Raw genomic sequence first — 18,143 nt, 5'->3', positions numbered from 1 at the left:
GACACCCCCAGATTGAAAGTGAGGGGGTGGAAAACCATTTACCATGCTAATGGACACCAAAAGAAAGCTGGGGTGGCAATCCTTATATCAGACAAACTAGATTTTAAAACAAAGACTGTAATAAGAGATGAGGAAGGACACTATATCCTACTTAAAGGGTCTATCCAACAAGAAGAACTAACAATTGTAAATATCTATGCCCCGAACATGGGAGCAGCCAATTATATAAGGCAATTAATAACAAAAGCAAAGAAACACATTGACAACAATACAATAATAGTGGGGGACTTTAACACCCCTCTGACTGAAATGGACAGATCATCTAAGCAAAAGATCAACAAGGAAATAAAGACTTTAAATGACACACTGGACCAAATGGACTTCACAGACATATTCAGAACATTCCATCCCAAAGCAACGGAATACACATTCTTCTCTAGTGCCCATGGAACATTCTCCAGAATTGATCACATCCTAGGTCACAAATCAGGTCTCAATCGGTACCAAAAGATTGGGATCATTCCCTGCATATTTTCAGACCACAATGCTTTGAAACTAGAACTCAACCACAAGAGGAAAGTCGGAAAGAACTCAAATACATGGAGGCTAAAGAGCATCCTACTAAAGAATGAATGGGTCAACCAAGAAATTAAAGAAGAATTAAAAAAATTCATGGAAACCAATGAAAATGAAAACACAACTGTTCAAAATCTTTGGGATACAGCAAAGGCAGTCCTGAGAGGAAAGTATATAGCAATACAAGCCTTTCTCAAGAAACAAGAAAGGTCTCAAATACACAACCTAACCCTACACCTAAAGGAGCTGGAGAAAGAACAGCAAAGAAAGCCTAAACCCAGCAGGAGAAGAGAAATCATAAAGATCAGAGCAGAAATCAATGAACTAGAAACCAAAAGAACAGTAGAACAGATCAACGAAACTAGGAGCTGGTTCTTTGAAAGAATTAACAAGATTGATAAACCCCTGGCCAGACTGATCAAAAAGAAAAGAGAAATGACCCAAATCAACAAAATCATGAATGAAAGAGGAGAGATCACAAGCAACACCAAAGAAATACAAACAATTATAAGAACATATTATGAGCAACTCTATGCCAGCAAATTAGATAACCTGGAAGAAATCGGTGCATTCCTAGAGATGTATCAACTACCAAAATTGAACCAGGAAGAAATAGAAAACCTGAACAGACCTATAACCACTAAGGAAATTGAAACAGTCATCAAAAATCTCCCAAGAAACAAAAGCCCAGGGCCAGATGGCTTCCCAGGGGAATTCTATCAGACATTTCAAGAAGAATTAATACCTATTCTCCTGAAACTGCTCCAAAAAATAGAAATGGAAGGGAAACTTCCAAACTCATTTTATGAGGCCAGCATTACCTTGATCCCAAAACCAGACAAAGACCCCATCAAAAAAGAGAATTACAGACCAATATCCTTGATGAACATGGTTGCAAAAATTCTCACCAAAATACTAGCCAATAGGATCCAACAGTACATTAAAGGATTATTCACCACGACCAAGTGGGATTTATTCCTGGGCTGCAAGGCTGGTTCAACATCCGCAAATCAATCAACGTGATACAATACATTAACAAAAGAAAGAACAAGAATCATATGATCCTCTCAATAGATGCAGAAAAAGCATTTGACAAAGTACAACATCCTTTCTTGATCAAAACTCTTCAGAGTATAGGGATAGAGGGTACATACCTCAATATCATAAAAGCCATCTATGAAAAACCTACAGCGAATATCATTCTCAATGGGGAAAGGCTGAGAGCTTTTCCCCTAAGGTCAGGAACGCGGCAGGGATGTCCACTCTCACCACTGCTATTCAACATAGTATTAGAAGTCCTAGCCACAGCAATCAGACAACAAAAAGAAATCAAAGGCATCCAAATCGGCAAAGAGGAAGTCCAACTCTCACTCTTTGCAGATGATATGATACTGTATGTGGAAAACCCAAAAGACTCCACCCCAAAACTGCTAGAACTCATACAGGAATTCAGTAAAGTAGCAGGATATAAAATCAATGCACAGAAATCAGTGGCATTCCTATACACCAACAACAAGACAGAAGAGAGACAAATCAAGGAGTCGATCCCATTTACAATTGCACCCAAAACCATTAGATACCTAGGAATAAATCTAACCAAAGAGGCAAAGGATCTGTACACAGAAAACTATAAAATACTCAGGAAAGAAATTGAAGAAGACACAAAGAAATGGAAAAACGTTCCATGCTCATGGATTGGGAGAATCAACATTGTGAAGATGTCAATGCTACCTAGAGCAATCTACACATTCAATGCAATCTCCATCAAAATACCATCCACTTTTTTCAAAGAAATGGAACAAATAATCCTAAAATTTGTATGGAACCAGAAGAGGCCCAGAATAGCCAGAGGAATACTGAAAAAGAAAAGCAAAGCTGGCGGCATCACAATTCCGGACTTCCAGCTCTATTACAAAGCTGTCATCATCAAGACAGTATGGTACTGGCACAAAAACAGACACATAGATCAATGGAACAGAATTGAGAGCCCAGAAATGGACCCTCAACTCTATGGTCAACTTATCTTTGACAAAGCAGGAAAGAATGTCCAATGGCAAAAAGACAGTCTCTTCAACAAATGGTGTTGGGAAAATTGGACAGCCACATGCAGAAGAATGAAACTGGACCATTTCCTTACACCACACACAAAAATAGACTCCACATGGTTGAAAGACCTAAACGTGAGACAGGAGTCCATCCAAATCCTAAAGGAGAACACAGGTAGCAACCTTTTCGACCTTAGCCGCAGCAACTTCTTCCTAGAAACATTGCCAAAGGCACGGGAAGCCAGGGCAAAAATGAACTATTGGGATTTCATCAAGATAAAAAGCTTCTGCACAGCAAAAGAAACAGTCCACAAAACCAAAAGACAACCGACAGAATGGGAGAAAATATTTGCAAATGACATATCAGATAAAGGGCTAATATCCAAAATCTATAAAGAACTTATCAAACTCAACACCCAAAGAACAAATAATCCAATCAAGAAATGGGCAGAAGACATGAACAGACATTTCTCCAAAGAAGACATCCAAATGGCCAACAGGCACATGAAAAAGTGCTCAACATCGCTTGGCATCAGGGAAATCCAAATCAAAACCTCAATGAGATACCACCTCACACCCGTAAGAATGGCTAAAATTAACAAGTCAGGGAACGACAGATGTTGGCGGGGATGTGGAGAAAGGGGAACCCTCCTACACTGTTGGTGGGAATGCAAGCTGGTGCAACCCCTCTGGAAAACAGTATGGAGGTTCCTCAAACAGTTGAAATTAGAGCTACCGTTCGATCCAGCAATTGCACTACTGGGTATTTACCACAAAGATACAAATGTAGGGACCCGAAGGGGTACGTGCACTCCAATGTTTATAGCAGCAATGTCCACCATAGCCAAACTGTGGAAAGAGCCAAGATGCCCTTCGACAGATGAATGGATAAAGAAGAGGTGGTATATATACACAATGGAATATTATGCAGCCATCAAAAGGAATGAGATCTTGCCATTTGCAACGACGTGGATGGAACTGGAGGGTGTTATGCTGAGTGAAATAAGTCAATCAGAGAAAGACATGTATCACATGACCTCACTGATATGAGGAATTCTTAATCTCAGGAAAGAAACTGAGTGTTACTGGAGTGGTTGGGGGTGGGAGGGATGGGGTGGCTGGGTGATAGATATTGGGGAGGGTATGTGCTACGGTGAGCGCTGTGAATTGTGCAAGACTGTTGAATCACAGATCTGTACTTCTGAAACAAATAACGCAACATATTTTAAGAAAAAAGAAAAAGAAGAAGATAACAGGAGAGGAAGAAAAGGGGAGTATGTCAGAGGGGGAGACGAACCATGAGAGATGATGGACTCTGAAAAGCAAACTGAGGGTTCTAGAGGGGAGGGGGGTGGGGGGATGGGTTAGCCTGGTGATGGGTATTGAGGAGGGCACGTTCTGCATGGAGCACTGGGTGTTATGAACAAACCATGAATCATGGAACACTGCACCAAAAACTAATGATGTAATATATGGTGATTAACATAACAATAAAAAAATTAAAAAAAAAATTATTTGACCATAGACTTGAGGGACCATATCTGGGTTCTCTATTCTCTTCCATTGGTCTATATGTCTGTTTTTGTGCGAGTACCATGCCGTCTTGGTGATCACAGCTTTGTAATATAGCTTGAAACCGGGCAACGTGATGCCCCCAGCTTTGTTTTTCTTTTTCAACATTTCCTTGGTGATTCGGGGTCTTTTCTGATTCCATACAAATTTTAGGATTGTTTGCTCCAGCACTTTGAAAAGTGTCATTGGAATTTTGACTGGGATGGCATTGAAGGTATAGATTGCTCTGGGTAGCATAGACATTTTAACAATATTTATTCTTCCGATCCATGAGCATGGAATATGTTTCCATCTTTTTGTGTCTCCTTCAATTTCTTTCATGAGTGTTCTGTAGTTCCTAGAGTATAGATCCTTTATCTCTTTGGTTAGGATCATACTGAGGTATCTTATGGTTTTTGGTGCTGTTGTAAATGGAATTGTTTCTCTAATTTCTCTTTCTACAGTTGCATTGATAGTGTATAAGAAAGCAACTGATTTCTGTGCATTGATTTTGTATCCTGCCACATTACTGAATTGCTGTATGAATTCTAGTAATTTGGGGGTGGAGTCTTTCAGGCTTTCCACATAAAGTATCATGATATCTGCGAAAAGAGAGAGTTTGACTTCTTCTTTGCCAATTTGAATACCTTTTATTTCTTTTTGTTGTCTGATTGCTGCTGTTAGGACTTCTAGTATTATGTTGAACAATAGTGGCGAGAGTGGGCATCCTTGACGTGTTCCTGATCTTAAGGGAAAGGCTCTCAACTTTAACCAAGGAGGATGATAATTGCTGTGGGTTTCTTACAGATGGATTTTATGAACTAGAGGTTTGTTCTCTGTATCCCTATACTCTGAAAAGTTTTAATTAGGAAAGGATGCTGTATTTTGTTCAATGCTTTTTCTACATCCATTGAGAGGACCATATGGCTCTTCTCTTATTAATGTGTTCTATCACACTGATTGATTTGCAAATGTTGAACCACCCTTGCATCCCGGGGACAAATCCCACTTCGTCGGGGTGGATGATCCTTTTAATGTATTGTTGGATCCTATTAGCTAGGATTTTTTTGATGATTTTGGATTCCATATTCATTAGGGATGTCGGTCTGAAATTCTCCTTTTTGATGGGGTCTTTGCCCGGTTTGGGGATCAAGGTAATGCTGGCCTCATAGAATGAGTTTGGAAGTTTTCCTTCTGTTTCTATTTTTTGAAACAGCTTCAGGAGAATAGGTATTATTTCTTCTTTGAATGTTTGGTAGAATTTCCCAGGGAATCCGTCAGGCCCTGGACTGTTTTTTGGGAGGTTTTTTTGTTTGTTTGTTTTGTTTTTTTTAAGTTTTTTTTTATTATTATTTGACAGAAACAGAGATAGCGAGAGCAGGAACACAAGCAGTGGGAGAGGGAGAGAGAGATCAGGCTTCCCACCAAGGAGGGAGCCTGATGTGGGACTTGATCCCAGGACCTTGGGATCATGACCTGAGCCCAAGGCAGCCACTTAACCAACTGAACCACTCAGGCACCCTGATCTCTGCTCTAATCTTAATTATTTCTCTTCTAATGTGTGGCTTAGGCATCATTTGGTGCTTTTTCTCTAGTTCTTTAAGGTGTAGAGTTAGTTGGTGAATTCCGGATTTTTCTGGGTTTTTTTGAGTGAGGCTTGGATAGCTATGTATTTCCCCCTAGGACCGCCTTTGCAGTATCCCATAGGTTTTGGACCCATGTGTTTTAGTTCTCATTGAGTTCCATGAATTGTTTAAGTTCTTTGATTTCCTGGTTGCCCCAAACATTCTTGAGCAGAGTGGTCTTTAGCTTCCAAGTGTTCAAATTTCTGCCAAATTTTTTCTTGTGATTGAGTTCCAGTTTTAAAGCATTATGGTCTGAGAATATGTAGGGAATAATCTCAATCTTTTGATATAAGTTGAGACCTGATTTGTGACCCAGTATGTGGTCTATTCTGGAGAAAGATCTATGTGCGCTTGAGAAGAATTAGTATTCTGCTGTTTTAGGGTTGAATGTTCTGTATATATCTATAGGGTCCATTTGGTCCATTGTATCATTCAAAGCTCTTGTTTCCTTGTTGATTTTCTGCTTAGATGATCTGTCTATTGCTGAGAGTGGAGTAAGGAGGTCTCTTACAATTAATGTATTGTTATCACTATGACTCTCTATTTTGGTGAACAGTTGGCTTATGTAGGTGGCTGCTCCCATGTTGGGGGCATAGATATTTACAATTGTTAGATCTTCTTGTTGGATAGACCCTTTAAGAATGATATAGTGTCCTTCTGTGTCTCTACCTACAGACTTTAGTTTAAAATCTAATTTGTGTGATACAAGAATTGCTACCCCATGTATCTTTTGAGGTCTGCTGGCATGGATGATGGATCTCCATCCTTTCACTTTCAGTCTGGATGTATCTTTAGGTTAAAAATGAGTCTCTTGTAGACAGCATATGGATGGGTCCTGTCTTTTTATCCGATCTGCAACCCTGTGCTGTTTTGGGAAGCATTTAGGCCATTCACGTTGAGAGTGATTATTGAAAGATATGAATTAATTATCATCATGTCACCTGTGAAGACATTGTTTTTTAGATTGTCCCTATAAATTTCTGTTGTATATCACTCTTGGGGTCTTACTCCTTATATAGAACCCCCTTTAATATTTCTTGCAGGGCTGGCTAAGTGGTCACATATTCTTTCATTTTCTGCCAGTCTTGGAAGGTCTGCATCTCTCCATCCATTAAAAATGACAGCCTTGCTGGATAAAGTATTCTTGGCTGCAAGTTCTTCTCCTTTACTACCCTGAATATGTCTTGCCGGCCCTTTCTGGCAAGGATATGGGGATGGGCACAGGCTTGAAGACCAGGAGCAGCTGGGAAAGGACTTTAAGGCAGCCCCAAGGACAGACCCGGAGCGGCGGGGTTGCATGGGTGAACTGGGAGCAGCTGACAGTTTTAGAAGCAGAAAGGGCAGAGACATGACCAGGCCTGGAGACAGGACTGGGGGCGCTGTGAAGGGATGCACAACCTGGGACACTGCAGTTTAAGGCAGCACAGACAGAAACAAAGATGGTGTTGCTTGAGGAGCTCACTGAAAAACAGACTGTGATAGTCTGATGTTATTCTGACGTTCCTCCCTCTGTATGTATGGAATCTCTTCCCCCTAACTGCCTTTAAGATGGTTTCCTTGTTCTAAGATTTGCAAGTTTTACTATTACATGCTGTGGTGTTGGCCTGTTTTCCTTGATCTTGGGAGGGGTCCTCTCTGCCTCTAGGACACGAATTTTTGTTTCATTCCTCGGATTAGGGAAGTTCTCAGCTACGATTTGCTCAAATATACCTTCTAGTCCTCTCTCTCTTTCCACCCCCTCCAGGATTCCAATAATTCTGACATTGGAATGCTTCATGGTGTCACTTATTACTCTGATTCTATTTTCATGGATTCTGAGTTATTTTTCCCTGGCCTCCTGTTTTCCCTTTTTATCTATTAAATTGTTTTCCAGGTCACTAATTCATTCTTCTGGCTCACTTACCCTAGCTGTTAGATTAATTAGATTAGATTGGATCTCATTGATAGCATTTTTAAGTCCTGCCAATTCAGCTTTCATTTCTGCCCTTAGAGACTCTATGTTGCCATTAATTGATTTCTCCATTCTAGCTATTGTCTTCACAATTGCTAGCCTGAATTCCATCTCCAACATCTTGGTTATATCTGCATCCATTTGTAAATCTGCAGCATAAGTCATAATCTCTGAGTCTTTTCTAATTTGGGGGTTCCTCCTCCTAGTCATTCTGTTGATGGGTGTTTGAGGGAATGTATAGAGTCCAAATTATTGACCAGAACCCAAGTAAGATGCACTTGTTTTCTAGGGACCTTATGGTTGCTGGCCTCTTGTTTTCCCAGCCTGTCTTCTGGGAGAGGGTTCTGCCGTGCTGTTACTCAGGCAACCCTGTTTGGGCAGAGTTGCCTTGCCCCGCTGTGGTGGGGGATGGACTCAGTGAAAACCAATTTGTTGGGGCTTTTTTCTCTGGCGTCTTTCCTGGCGAATTTGCGCATCTCTTCCGAGAGTCAGAGCAGAAGAGACCATTTCCAACCCTCTGCCTCAGAGCAGAGAGATCACAGTCTGTTTTTCAGTGAGCTCCTCAGGCAACACCATCTTTGTTTCTGTCTGTGCTGCCTTAATCTGCAGTGTCCTGGGTTGTGCATCCCTTCACAGCGCCCCCAGTCCTGTCTCCAGGCCTGGTCACGTCTCTGCCCTTTCTGCTTCTAAAACTGCCAGCTGCTCCCAGTTCACCCACACAACCCCACCACTCCGGGTCTGTCCTTGGGGCTGCCTTAAATTCCTTTCCCAGCTGCTCCTGGTCTTCAAGCCTGTGCCCATCCCCAGCACACCAGATTGTCGCTCACCATCGATGACCATGGCCAGGCTCCCACCTGCTGCCATTTATCATCCGATGTCTGTCCCTGGAATCACGGCTCCCAGCTTTGTACTTTGAAACCAAACGTCTGCGATATTGTCTGTAGAGATCCAGATCTTCTTACATCTCAGGCTGATTTCATGGGTGCTCAGAGTGGTCTGGTAGATATCCAGCTCAATTCCAGGGACCAGTTGGAATATGGTCCCCTACTCATAAGCCATCTTTTCTCAAAATTCATATATAAAAGATGTTGATACATCATTTAGGTTTTGAGCCTCAGATGCTGCATTAGTGAAAGACAAGAGAACTATACCAATACCTCATACAATACTCTTGAAATTAATTGGGGATAGATATACACAATTTAAGAAAAATATTTTATAATATAGAAAAGGCCAAGGCCACATAAAACCTGGCATCTATTTCACATATAAAATGTTACTAATGATGGTGAAATTTGAGATTACTGTTAATATTGGCTAAGATTTCCGGTTAATAATAAGAAAAGATTTTTAAAAGACATGAGAAGAGAACCAGAACAGTGCAACATAGTTACCTATTATCTTTCTGTTTTTGTTAGGTCTCTTAATTTCATTCTTCAAAGTCCCAAAAGGAATTTCTCAATAGCAAACCTCATCAACTCCCATAATGGGCATAGTAAAACCAGGATGATGTCACTGTCCTGTTTATCTTTATACTGTTAACCATGGCCACACTCCATTATTCAGATGGATAAGAGCTGCAGCAACATCTGATGCTGAGTTCAATCATATAGAAAGAACTGCAGGAGCAAAAGGGTAATTATTGTTTTCAACTTGTTCTCCTTTTGATACATGCTATTAATTCTTGACCATATTTCCTCATTTTACCCTATCTATTTTTATGAATAAAAGCAAATATGATTTTTAAATCAAGTACAATTAACATACAGTGTTTTATATATATATATAGTCGAATATATATATATGTATATATTCGACAATTCTATACATTTCTCTGTGCTCATCAAGAGGAGCCTTTTTTTGATTGAATCTTTCATGTAACAATAACTTACTTCAACATACTAGGAAATGGATTTTTATTTCCATTATGTATGGGCAAAAGAATACATATTCTTCCTATATTATTGGATCATGTATTTATTTTCTTGAGGCTGAAATTTTACAAAAGAAATGAGGCTGATTTTACTTTGGGTGGGAATTATTTCTGATGGTTAGAAAAGTGAAACAAATGTCTCAATTATATTTATGTTTCTTAGATGTAACTGACAGTAAGGGATTACACCCAAATTGTAGACTGTGGAGGAAAGATAATGTTATAGAAAGCTAGGACAGCATTTTGAGTTCTGGGCCCCAACATCTGAATACAGACTCAAGTCCTCTCCCATGTAAATTATGTGATGCTATGCAAATGACCTCAGAATGTGAATTATTTAATTTGTAAAAGGAGAAAATAAGATGAGTAAAATAACCCTTGGAGAAGATAAAATATGGTAAAGCAATAGAAAAAATCTGCTGTCAGCTTCAAATAAAAATTTTATGTTATTATACCACCACTATTAATAACTCCTCAAATTAAGTAGTGCACTGTTCTGTTTATATTAAACTCAATAAATTGGATACAGAAAAATAATATAGAAATAGAAAAAAATGATATAGAAAAAATAATACAGAAAAATAAGGTTAATTACCTTACATGGTACAGACAGCATTCCATTGTCTCTCTGGTGTGCCAGGTGGGCTGTTCAGTGTAGCTTGATCTCAGGAATTCTCTTTTACTAAATTGCAATAAAGATTTGTTTCATTTTCGCCACAAATATTGACTCAGAAAGGAGAATGTTTTGCTTTTATTGGACTGTCTTAATTTTGCACAGAGGTCAGCTTTCATCTACTTAGGTGTGGAATTTGACAGATTATATTTTTAATGCAATGTGAATCAGATTTGTTGGATATTTATATTAAGGCATTAAATTAATTTTCAGTGTTGTCTACTGCTTTCACGTCCCAGAACTAGCAACTCTTAATAAGTTGAATACTGTAATTACTCTTTGGAATCATTATAAAAGCATAGAATATTTTGAAAATTAGTGATTATTCCTGAAGTATCCCTGATTTGAAACCACTTCTAAGGTTTCCTAGAGAGAAGAGCCAATATTTCTTTTTATGTTGGTAAGGACTTTTAAAATTTAACTTTTCAGAAACTGAAAAGTTGTAAATCTTTAATATCCATAAGAGAAAAGTAAAAGTTATTACTGATTCTTTTCAGAAAGGACAGATGTATTTTTCTATTGTTCTTTTTTATTTTGAGCTATTTTAAAATTATATTTTAAATCACACACACACACACACACACACACACACACACACACACATACACTATTTTGCCTGAATACACAGACTGTGACCTCCTTCACTGTAACCAATTTCAAATTTATTTTATTTGTCTTTAGCATTTAACACAGATGTAGGCTTTGAGTAGCTCGACACAGGAAGGGGAATTGAGTTTGAGTCAGAAACAATTCATTGTTGATCAGTTTTTCTCTCTGCATCTCAGTTTCCATGAAAAATTGGTTGCTGCAGACAATAAGTAGATGATGCTTGTGAAAACAACTAAAGACTTGTCTTGTAAATGTAAAAGGCTAGCTCTCTCACTTAAATTTGGAATAAATGGTAGGAGCTTTATGTAAATGAAGTTGGAGATGCTATACAGACAAAATTAAGGTAGGATTCTCCCTAAAGATCTGGTTAAATAGAGTTAAAATAAGATAAAGATAGAGATAGATATATAGATATAGATGTATAAAATAAGATATATTATTATATTATATATATTATATTATATTATATTTCTTATATTATATTCTGTGACTACAGAAATGATCAAATCCAAATCCTTATGTGTATGAATAGATACTAAAACTGGCAAACAGGAGTAATTCATCTTATATCATAAAACAAAAGTGGTAACAGCCATCTCTACACAGAATCTGTACAATAATTATTATAGATCTTAACCCTAACAATATATGTACTTACTTATCTGTAACTGATAATGTTTAAACACTTTTATTATTTTACATAATTTAATACTGAACATAATTGAGACCTAACTTTATTATCCTCTTGTTATGTAAAGTGGAAAAAGAATGGTGGATAGAGGATAACCTGGACCCACAGTCATAGCCAGACTCAAAGTATGGACTCCTAAATTGATGTTCCTAGGATAGCTAAGGTTCTGGCCATTGGTGAGGACCCCATCTGTTCCTGTGGATGTGTGGCTTACTCACACAAACACAGAGCATCACAAAGGAGATTCGAACTTGTGTTATGATTATTCCCAAAATCATGTGTCAGTTACTTTCTAAATCTTTTGTACCTGGAATATATCTCTAACAATTTTTAAGATCCAGTTGGATCCTTAAAACCAGGGAGGTTGATTCTATTTTGACTTCCATACCAAAAAACTATAGAAATAAGGGGTTTTATTCTTTTTTTAAATGATTCACTTTTTATGTTTTCAAAGGGCAGTGATTGTGCAATATTCCATACTCATTGATAAACACTATTATCAGGAATTCTCAAAGCCTTGAACTGTGGAAATCTTATTATAATTTACCAGTATCATTTTTTAATTTAAATTCAATTAGCCAACATATAGTACATCATTAGTTTCAGATGCCGTGTTCAATAATTTATAAGTTGCATATAACACCCTGTGCACATCACATCACATGCCCTCCTTAATACCCATCATCCAGTTACCGTACATCCCCACCCACCTCCCCTCCAGCAACCCTCAGTTTCCCAGAATCAAGAGTCTCTCATGGTTTGTTTCCCTCTCTGATTAAAAGTTATTATATGCTCACAAGTGTAACTACCATCTGTCACGAAACATTATCAGGATGATGAAGAGTGGGACAAAATGGGTGAAGGGGAGAAGGAGATACAGGCCACCAATTATGGAATGATAAGTCACAGAAATAAAAAGAACATGAAGAATATAGTTAATGATATTGTAATAGCAATATAATGGGACAGATGGTAGTTATACTTGTGATGAACATAGCATGGTGAATAAACTTGTTAATCGAACATTGTGAACTATACTCAGATTTATAAAATAAATAAAATAAATAAAAATGAATGAAGAAAAAATACAAAAATAAAATAAAAAATGCAATGTCATGGATTATATTCCTTATGCTGAACCTTATATTCCTGTGACTTATTTATTCTATAACTGTAAGACAGTATCTCCCAATCTTCTTCACTCATTTTGTCACTTCTCCACCACTTTCTTCTCTAGCAACCATCAGTTACTTCTCTGTATTTAGAGATCTGATTCTGCTTTTTTTTTCACTCATTTCTCTTTTTACATTCCACATATGGGAGTGAGGTCATGTGGTATTTGTCTTTCTCAGTCTGATTTATTTCTTTTAGCATAATACCATCTAGGTCCATTGTGTTGTAACAATGGACACAATGTTATGGATTTTATGGCTGCATAATATTTCATTGTATGGAATACACACACACACACCACTTTTTTCTAATCCATTCATCTATCAATGGGCAATTAGATTATTTCCATATCTTGATTATTGTGAATAATGCTGTGATAAGAATAGAGATCCATATATAAATATACAATAGAATATTACTCAGCCATAAGAAAGAATGAAATCTTGCCATTAGCACTGTCACGGATGAAGCTAGACAGTATAATGCTAAGCAAAATAAGTCAATCAGAGAAAGACAAATGACATATGCTTTCACTTCTATGTGGAATTTAATAAGCTAAACAAAAAATCAAAGGGAAAAAAGAGAGAGAGAAGTAAAATAGAACAAACTGATGGTTACCAAAGGGACATGGAAGGGGAATGGGTTAAATAGGTGATGGGAATTAAGGAGTGCACATATTCTAGTATGCACCAGGTATTGTATGGAAGTGTTGAATCACTATATTGTGTACCTGAAACCAATATTACACTGTATGTCAAATAACTGGAGTTTAAATAAAAACTTTTTTAAGAGGTCACATGAAGTTTGAAAAAAATAAAATAAACAGATGTCCATATATTAGTGTTTTTGCTTTATTTGGGGAAATGCATACCCAGTAGTGGAATTATTAAGGTACCAATATTTTTTTAAGATTTATTTATTTTTTTTTTACAGAGAGAGAGAAAGGGAGGAGGGGGGAGGGGCAGAGGGAGAGGGAGAAAAAGAATCTCATGCAACACTCCCTGCTGAGTGTTGATCCTAGCACGGGGCTGGATCTCATGACCCTGAGATCATGCCTTGGTCAAGAGTTGGAGACTTAACCAACTGATCCACCCAGGTGCCCTAAGGTACCAATATTTTTGACTGACTATGTGAATTCCTAGATTTCTAGTAAATTTGTTCAATTACAGGTAACTTATACTCTTATATTTTACAGGTCCTTGGAATTTCCCTTTATTAGCACATATGGTTGCTGTGTATAAACATGACAAGTTCACTAAACATTTTTTTCAGGTGGTCATATCCCATGAATGATCTATTAACTCCACAGCTCTCCTTGGTGATCCAGGTGAAATCCAATGGATAATACCACTTGGGTGGCCAACCATACTGGACGATCAGATTTTGACCTAATGGGACTCTTCAGTCACTCCAAACACCCAGCTCTCCTTTGTGTGGTCATTTTTGTGGTTTTCCTGATGGCCTTGTCTGGAAACACCATCCTGATCCTTCTGATCCACTTTGATGCTCACCTTCATAACCCCATGTACTTTTTTATCACCCAGTTGTCACTCATGGATGTGATGTACATTTCTGTCACTGTGCCCAAGATGCTCATGGACCAGGTCATGGGTGTGAAAGAGATCTCAGCCCCTGAGTGTGGGATGCAGATGTTTCTCTATCTGACACTAGGAGGTTCAGAATTTTTCCTTCTAGCTGCCATGGCCTATGACCGATATGTGGCCATCTGCCATCCACTCCGTTATCCTATCCTCATGAACCATAGGGTGTGTCTCCTCTTGGTGTCTTCCTCGTGGCTTCTGGGATCTGTGGATGGATTTATGCTCACACCCATCACCATGACCTTCCCCTTCTGCAGATCCCGGGAGATCCACCATTTCTTCTGTGAGGTCCCTGCTGTAATGAAGCTCTCCTGCTCAGACACCTCCCTTTATGAGACACTCATGTATCTGTGCTGTGTCTTTATGCTCCTCATCCCTGTGACAGTCATTTCAAGCTCCTATTCTTTCATCCTCTTCACCATCCACAGGATGAACTCAGCAGAGGGACGGAAGAAGGCCTTTGCCACTTGTTCTTCCCACATTATGGTGGTCATCCTCTTCTATGGGGCTGCTGTCTATACCTACATGCTTCCCACCTCCTATCACACCCCCGAGAGGGACATGATTTTATCTGTCTTTTATACCATACTCACTCCTGTTCTAAATCCTTTAATTTATAGTCTTAGGAATAAGGATGTCACAAGGGCTCTAAAAAAAATGTTGAATGCGGTATCTGTGTTACAGGAAAGTATAAAGTAGAAAAAAATTTGTACTGTTTCTTTTCCTTCACTCTACAAATTAAAACTTTAGGATCCTATGCCATTGTGTTTCTTCAGATTCTCATACCATGTGCCATCACTTATTACTCCCTTTTGGTGGAAATTTTTCCTTGTACTGGAAAGCTATTCATTTTTACATTTCTGCATTCAAAATAGTTGTACAATTGTATTGTGTCCATGTTACATATTTCTGAAGTTTATAACTGCAGTGTAATTCTGTGAGAAAATACTCATATTCATAGGAAATACATAACAAGGTATTTAGAAACAAAGATCATAAGGTGTGCAACTGATGAGAAACAGAGATGGAGAAGTGATAAATCAAATGGGGTATAATGTTAATACATGAATCTAGGCAAAAGATGTATTAATTCTTTATTGTGCTATTACTAATATTCATACTAATTCTACTATTCATACTAATTTTCTGTAAATTTGAAATCATTTATGAATAAAACATTAAGTATCAAAATTTGGCTATTTTAAAAATTTGTCCTTGCTTCATGGTAGCAGTGTGAGTGACAAACCTTGGAAGTCATTCACATGTTAACATGGCTGGTCATTACTGCAAAAATCCAGTTGTTGGCCTGTGTTTAATTAGGACAATTTTGTTCTTTATGTTCTAAACCTGAAGACAACCAGTGGCTGTTACCTCTGTTAAATCATTAGTACATTGTGGTAGAAAGTACTGTGGGAAAAACATTAACCCCAAGAAGGAGGGCTTAGGGAAGCTTTCCAGAATAAGGTGGTATCAGAGCTGAGATTTGAAGGATGTCACTTATTGTACAAAGAAGCAGAGGAAGACCATTAAACATTTGGTCCTTCATTTATTAAAAAAAAAACATGTATTATGCTACATTATAATAAAAAATAATAACTAATAGCTAACTGAATTTAACATAAATAACAAATGTCTACTGCCCCTAAGGAATTTGATCTGTAGGTATAGTTTGTGCAAAGAGTTGTGATAAAATGCATAAATTATTTTGAGGCTCATGTGGAAAGGGTGCAGCTCATAAGGACATGCCAGTTCTACCTGAAAGAGTAAAGACATGCAAATTCAGCCAAACAAAGAGACTGAAAGGAGATCCTAGATCTCAGTGTTGAATGGTGACTAGATGCTACCTTCATACGAGTACAGGAGGCTATGACCAGGGCTCTTGCTCAAGGAGCAAGGACATGATGCCACAGAAAAGGAACACTATGAGCGAAGTTCAGGTGGTTGACTGAGCAGGAGAGAAATATCCCAATAGCACCTCCTTCCTGGTTCACTTTATAGCCTCATTTCTTGCCCTTTTGTGACCTAGGTATTTACAAATAATAAAATGACCACACTTGGATTGTAGAAAAGTTAAATCAGTGGGAATCAATTGCAGAAGAGCAACAATTGGTTGGAGACCAGGTGAGCAAGGATGATAAGCTGGATAGTGTTGATCTAAGTGGAATGGACCATTCCAAGTGGAATTATGGGCTTTTGGGGTATAAGCTGGGCCTTGTTGAGTCTGTTCCATAAAACCACAAACTTAGTTGCATGCTTACCAGTTTCCAATTAGCTGTGACAACTTGTGAATTATCAGGTTTCAAAAGGAGACATCCCTTATTTTTCTTGACACACTCGATTCTTTCATGACTAGAAAAGAAGGATCTTGCATTATTTTGGAAAACAATGTTGGAAAATTAGTTTACAATATTCTGGTTGCAGTCAAACAAAATACATAAGATATGTACAGTCTTCAACTTCCAAAATATTTGAGTAGTGTGTATATCACCTCTCAATTTGTTGGACCATCATGACACACACATTTGATGATTCCATTTAAAATACTGTACGCATGGGAAATAAAATGGAGCAAAACAAAACAAAATGTTTTACGGATCCATATTTTTTCAAAGATGAATTTTTAACTCTATTCTCAGGAAAAAAGTTAAGATAAAATGTTTTAGAATGTTGAATTATTTTTTTAAATAAAGTGTTCAAAATACAACTTCCCATAGCTTATACTAATAAGGATCTATGAGAACTCTTCAGCTGGAAAATCTTCATCAACTTATATTTATTATATTATGTATAGTACATGATCCTCAGAATTAGTAGACATAGAGGAACATTTGGTGCTCCAATTTTTTTTTTATCTAGAATGTAAAAATGGAAGAGTTTCTGTCACTCACATGCACTTGCTTACAGTGTTACATAAGTAGCTGTGCACTGAAGTAGTTAAAATGTACAAACTTCAAAATGCGTTCATGTGTTTGTATTCATGATTCAACCAGCATTTGGCCAGAGCAGTAATTTTTTTTCTTCTTTAAATTTTTTTATTGTTATGTTAATCACCATACATTACATCATTAATTTTTGATGTAGGGTTCTATGATTCATTGTTTGTGTATAACACCCAGTGCTCCACACAGAACGTGCCCTCTTTAATACCCATCACCAGGCTAACCCATCCTCCCACGCCCTTCCCCTCTAGAACCCTCAGTTTGTTTTTCAGAGTCCATCATCTCTAATGATTCGTCTCCCCCTCCGATTTCCCCCCCTTCATTCTTCCTCTCCTGCTATCTTCTTCTTCTTCTTTTTTTTCTTAACATATATTGCATTATTTGTTTCAGAGGTACAGATCTGTGATTCAACAGTCTTGCACAATTCACAGCGTTCACCATAGCACAACAGAGCAGTAATTTTTAACCAATGAAAACAAGCTCCCAGTGTTCCTACATCAAAGGACATGAAGGACTATGATTGAAATTATTACCTAATTGGGGCACCTGCATGGCTCATTCAGTTAAGCATCTGCCTTCAGCTCAGGTCATGATCTCAGGGTCCTGGGATCAAGTCCCATGTTGGGCTCTCTGCTCAGTGGGGAACCTGCTTCTCTCTCTTTCCTCTGCCTGCTGCCCCACCCACTTTTGCTCTCTCTGTCAAATAAATAATAAAATCTTAAAAAATAATAAAGAAATTCCCAAATCTAGGAATAAACCAGCATGGGTTAGGTGGA

General features: G+C 38.0%; 1 protein-coding gene across 1 annotated transcript; it reads left to right on the top strand.

Annotated features, from left to right (window-relative positions):
• The first annotated feature begins 14,164 nt into the window (after nt 1-14,164).
• On the top strand, nt 14,165-15,127 carry LOC113929522 (olfactory receptor 2T29-like). The gene has a single exon (XM_027606469.1). It carries the CDS (start codon nt 14,165-14,167, stop codon nt 15,125-15,127), a length of 963 nt encoding a protein of 320 aa, XP_027462270.1.
• The last annotated feature ends 3,016 nt before the right edge of the window (nt 15,128-18,143 follow it).

Source organism: Zalophus californianus, chromosome 5 (assembly GCF_009762305.2).
Source record: "Zalophus californianus isolate mZalCal1 chromosome 5, mZalCal1.pri.v2, whole genome shotgun sequence".
Taxonomy (NCBI): Eukaryota; Metazoa; Chordata; class Mammalia; order Carnivora; family Otariidae; genus Zalophus; species Zalophus californianus.
Note: the sequence above shows the minus strand (reverse complement) of the source record. Positions and strands in the feature narration are given on the sequence as shown.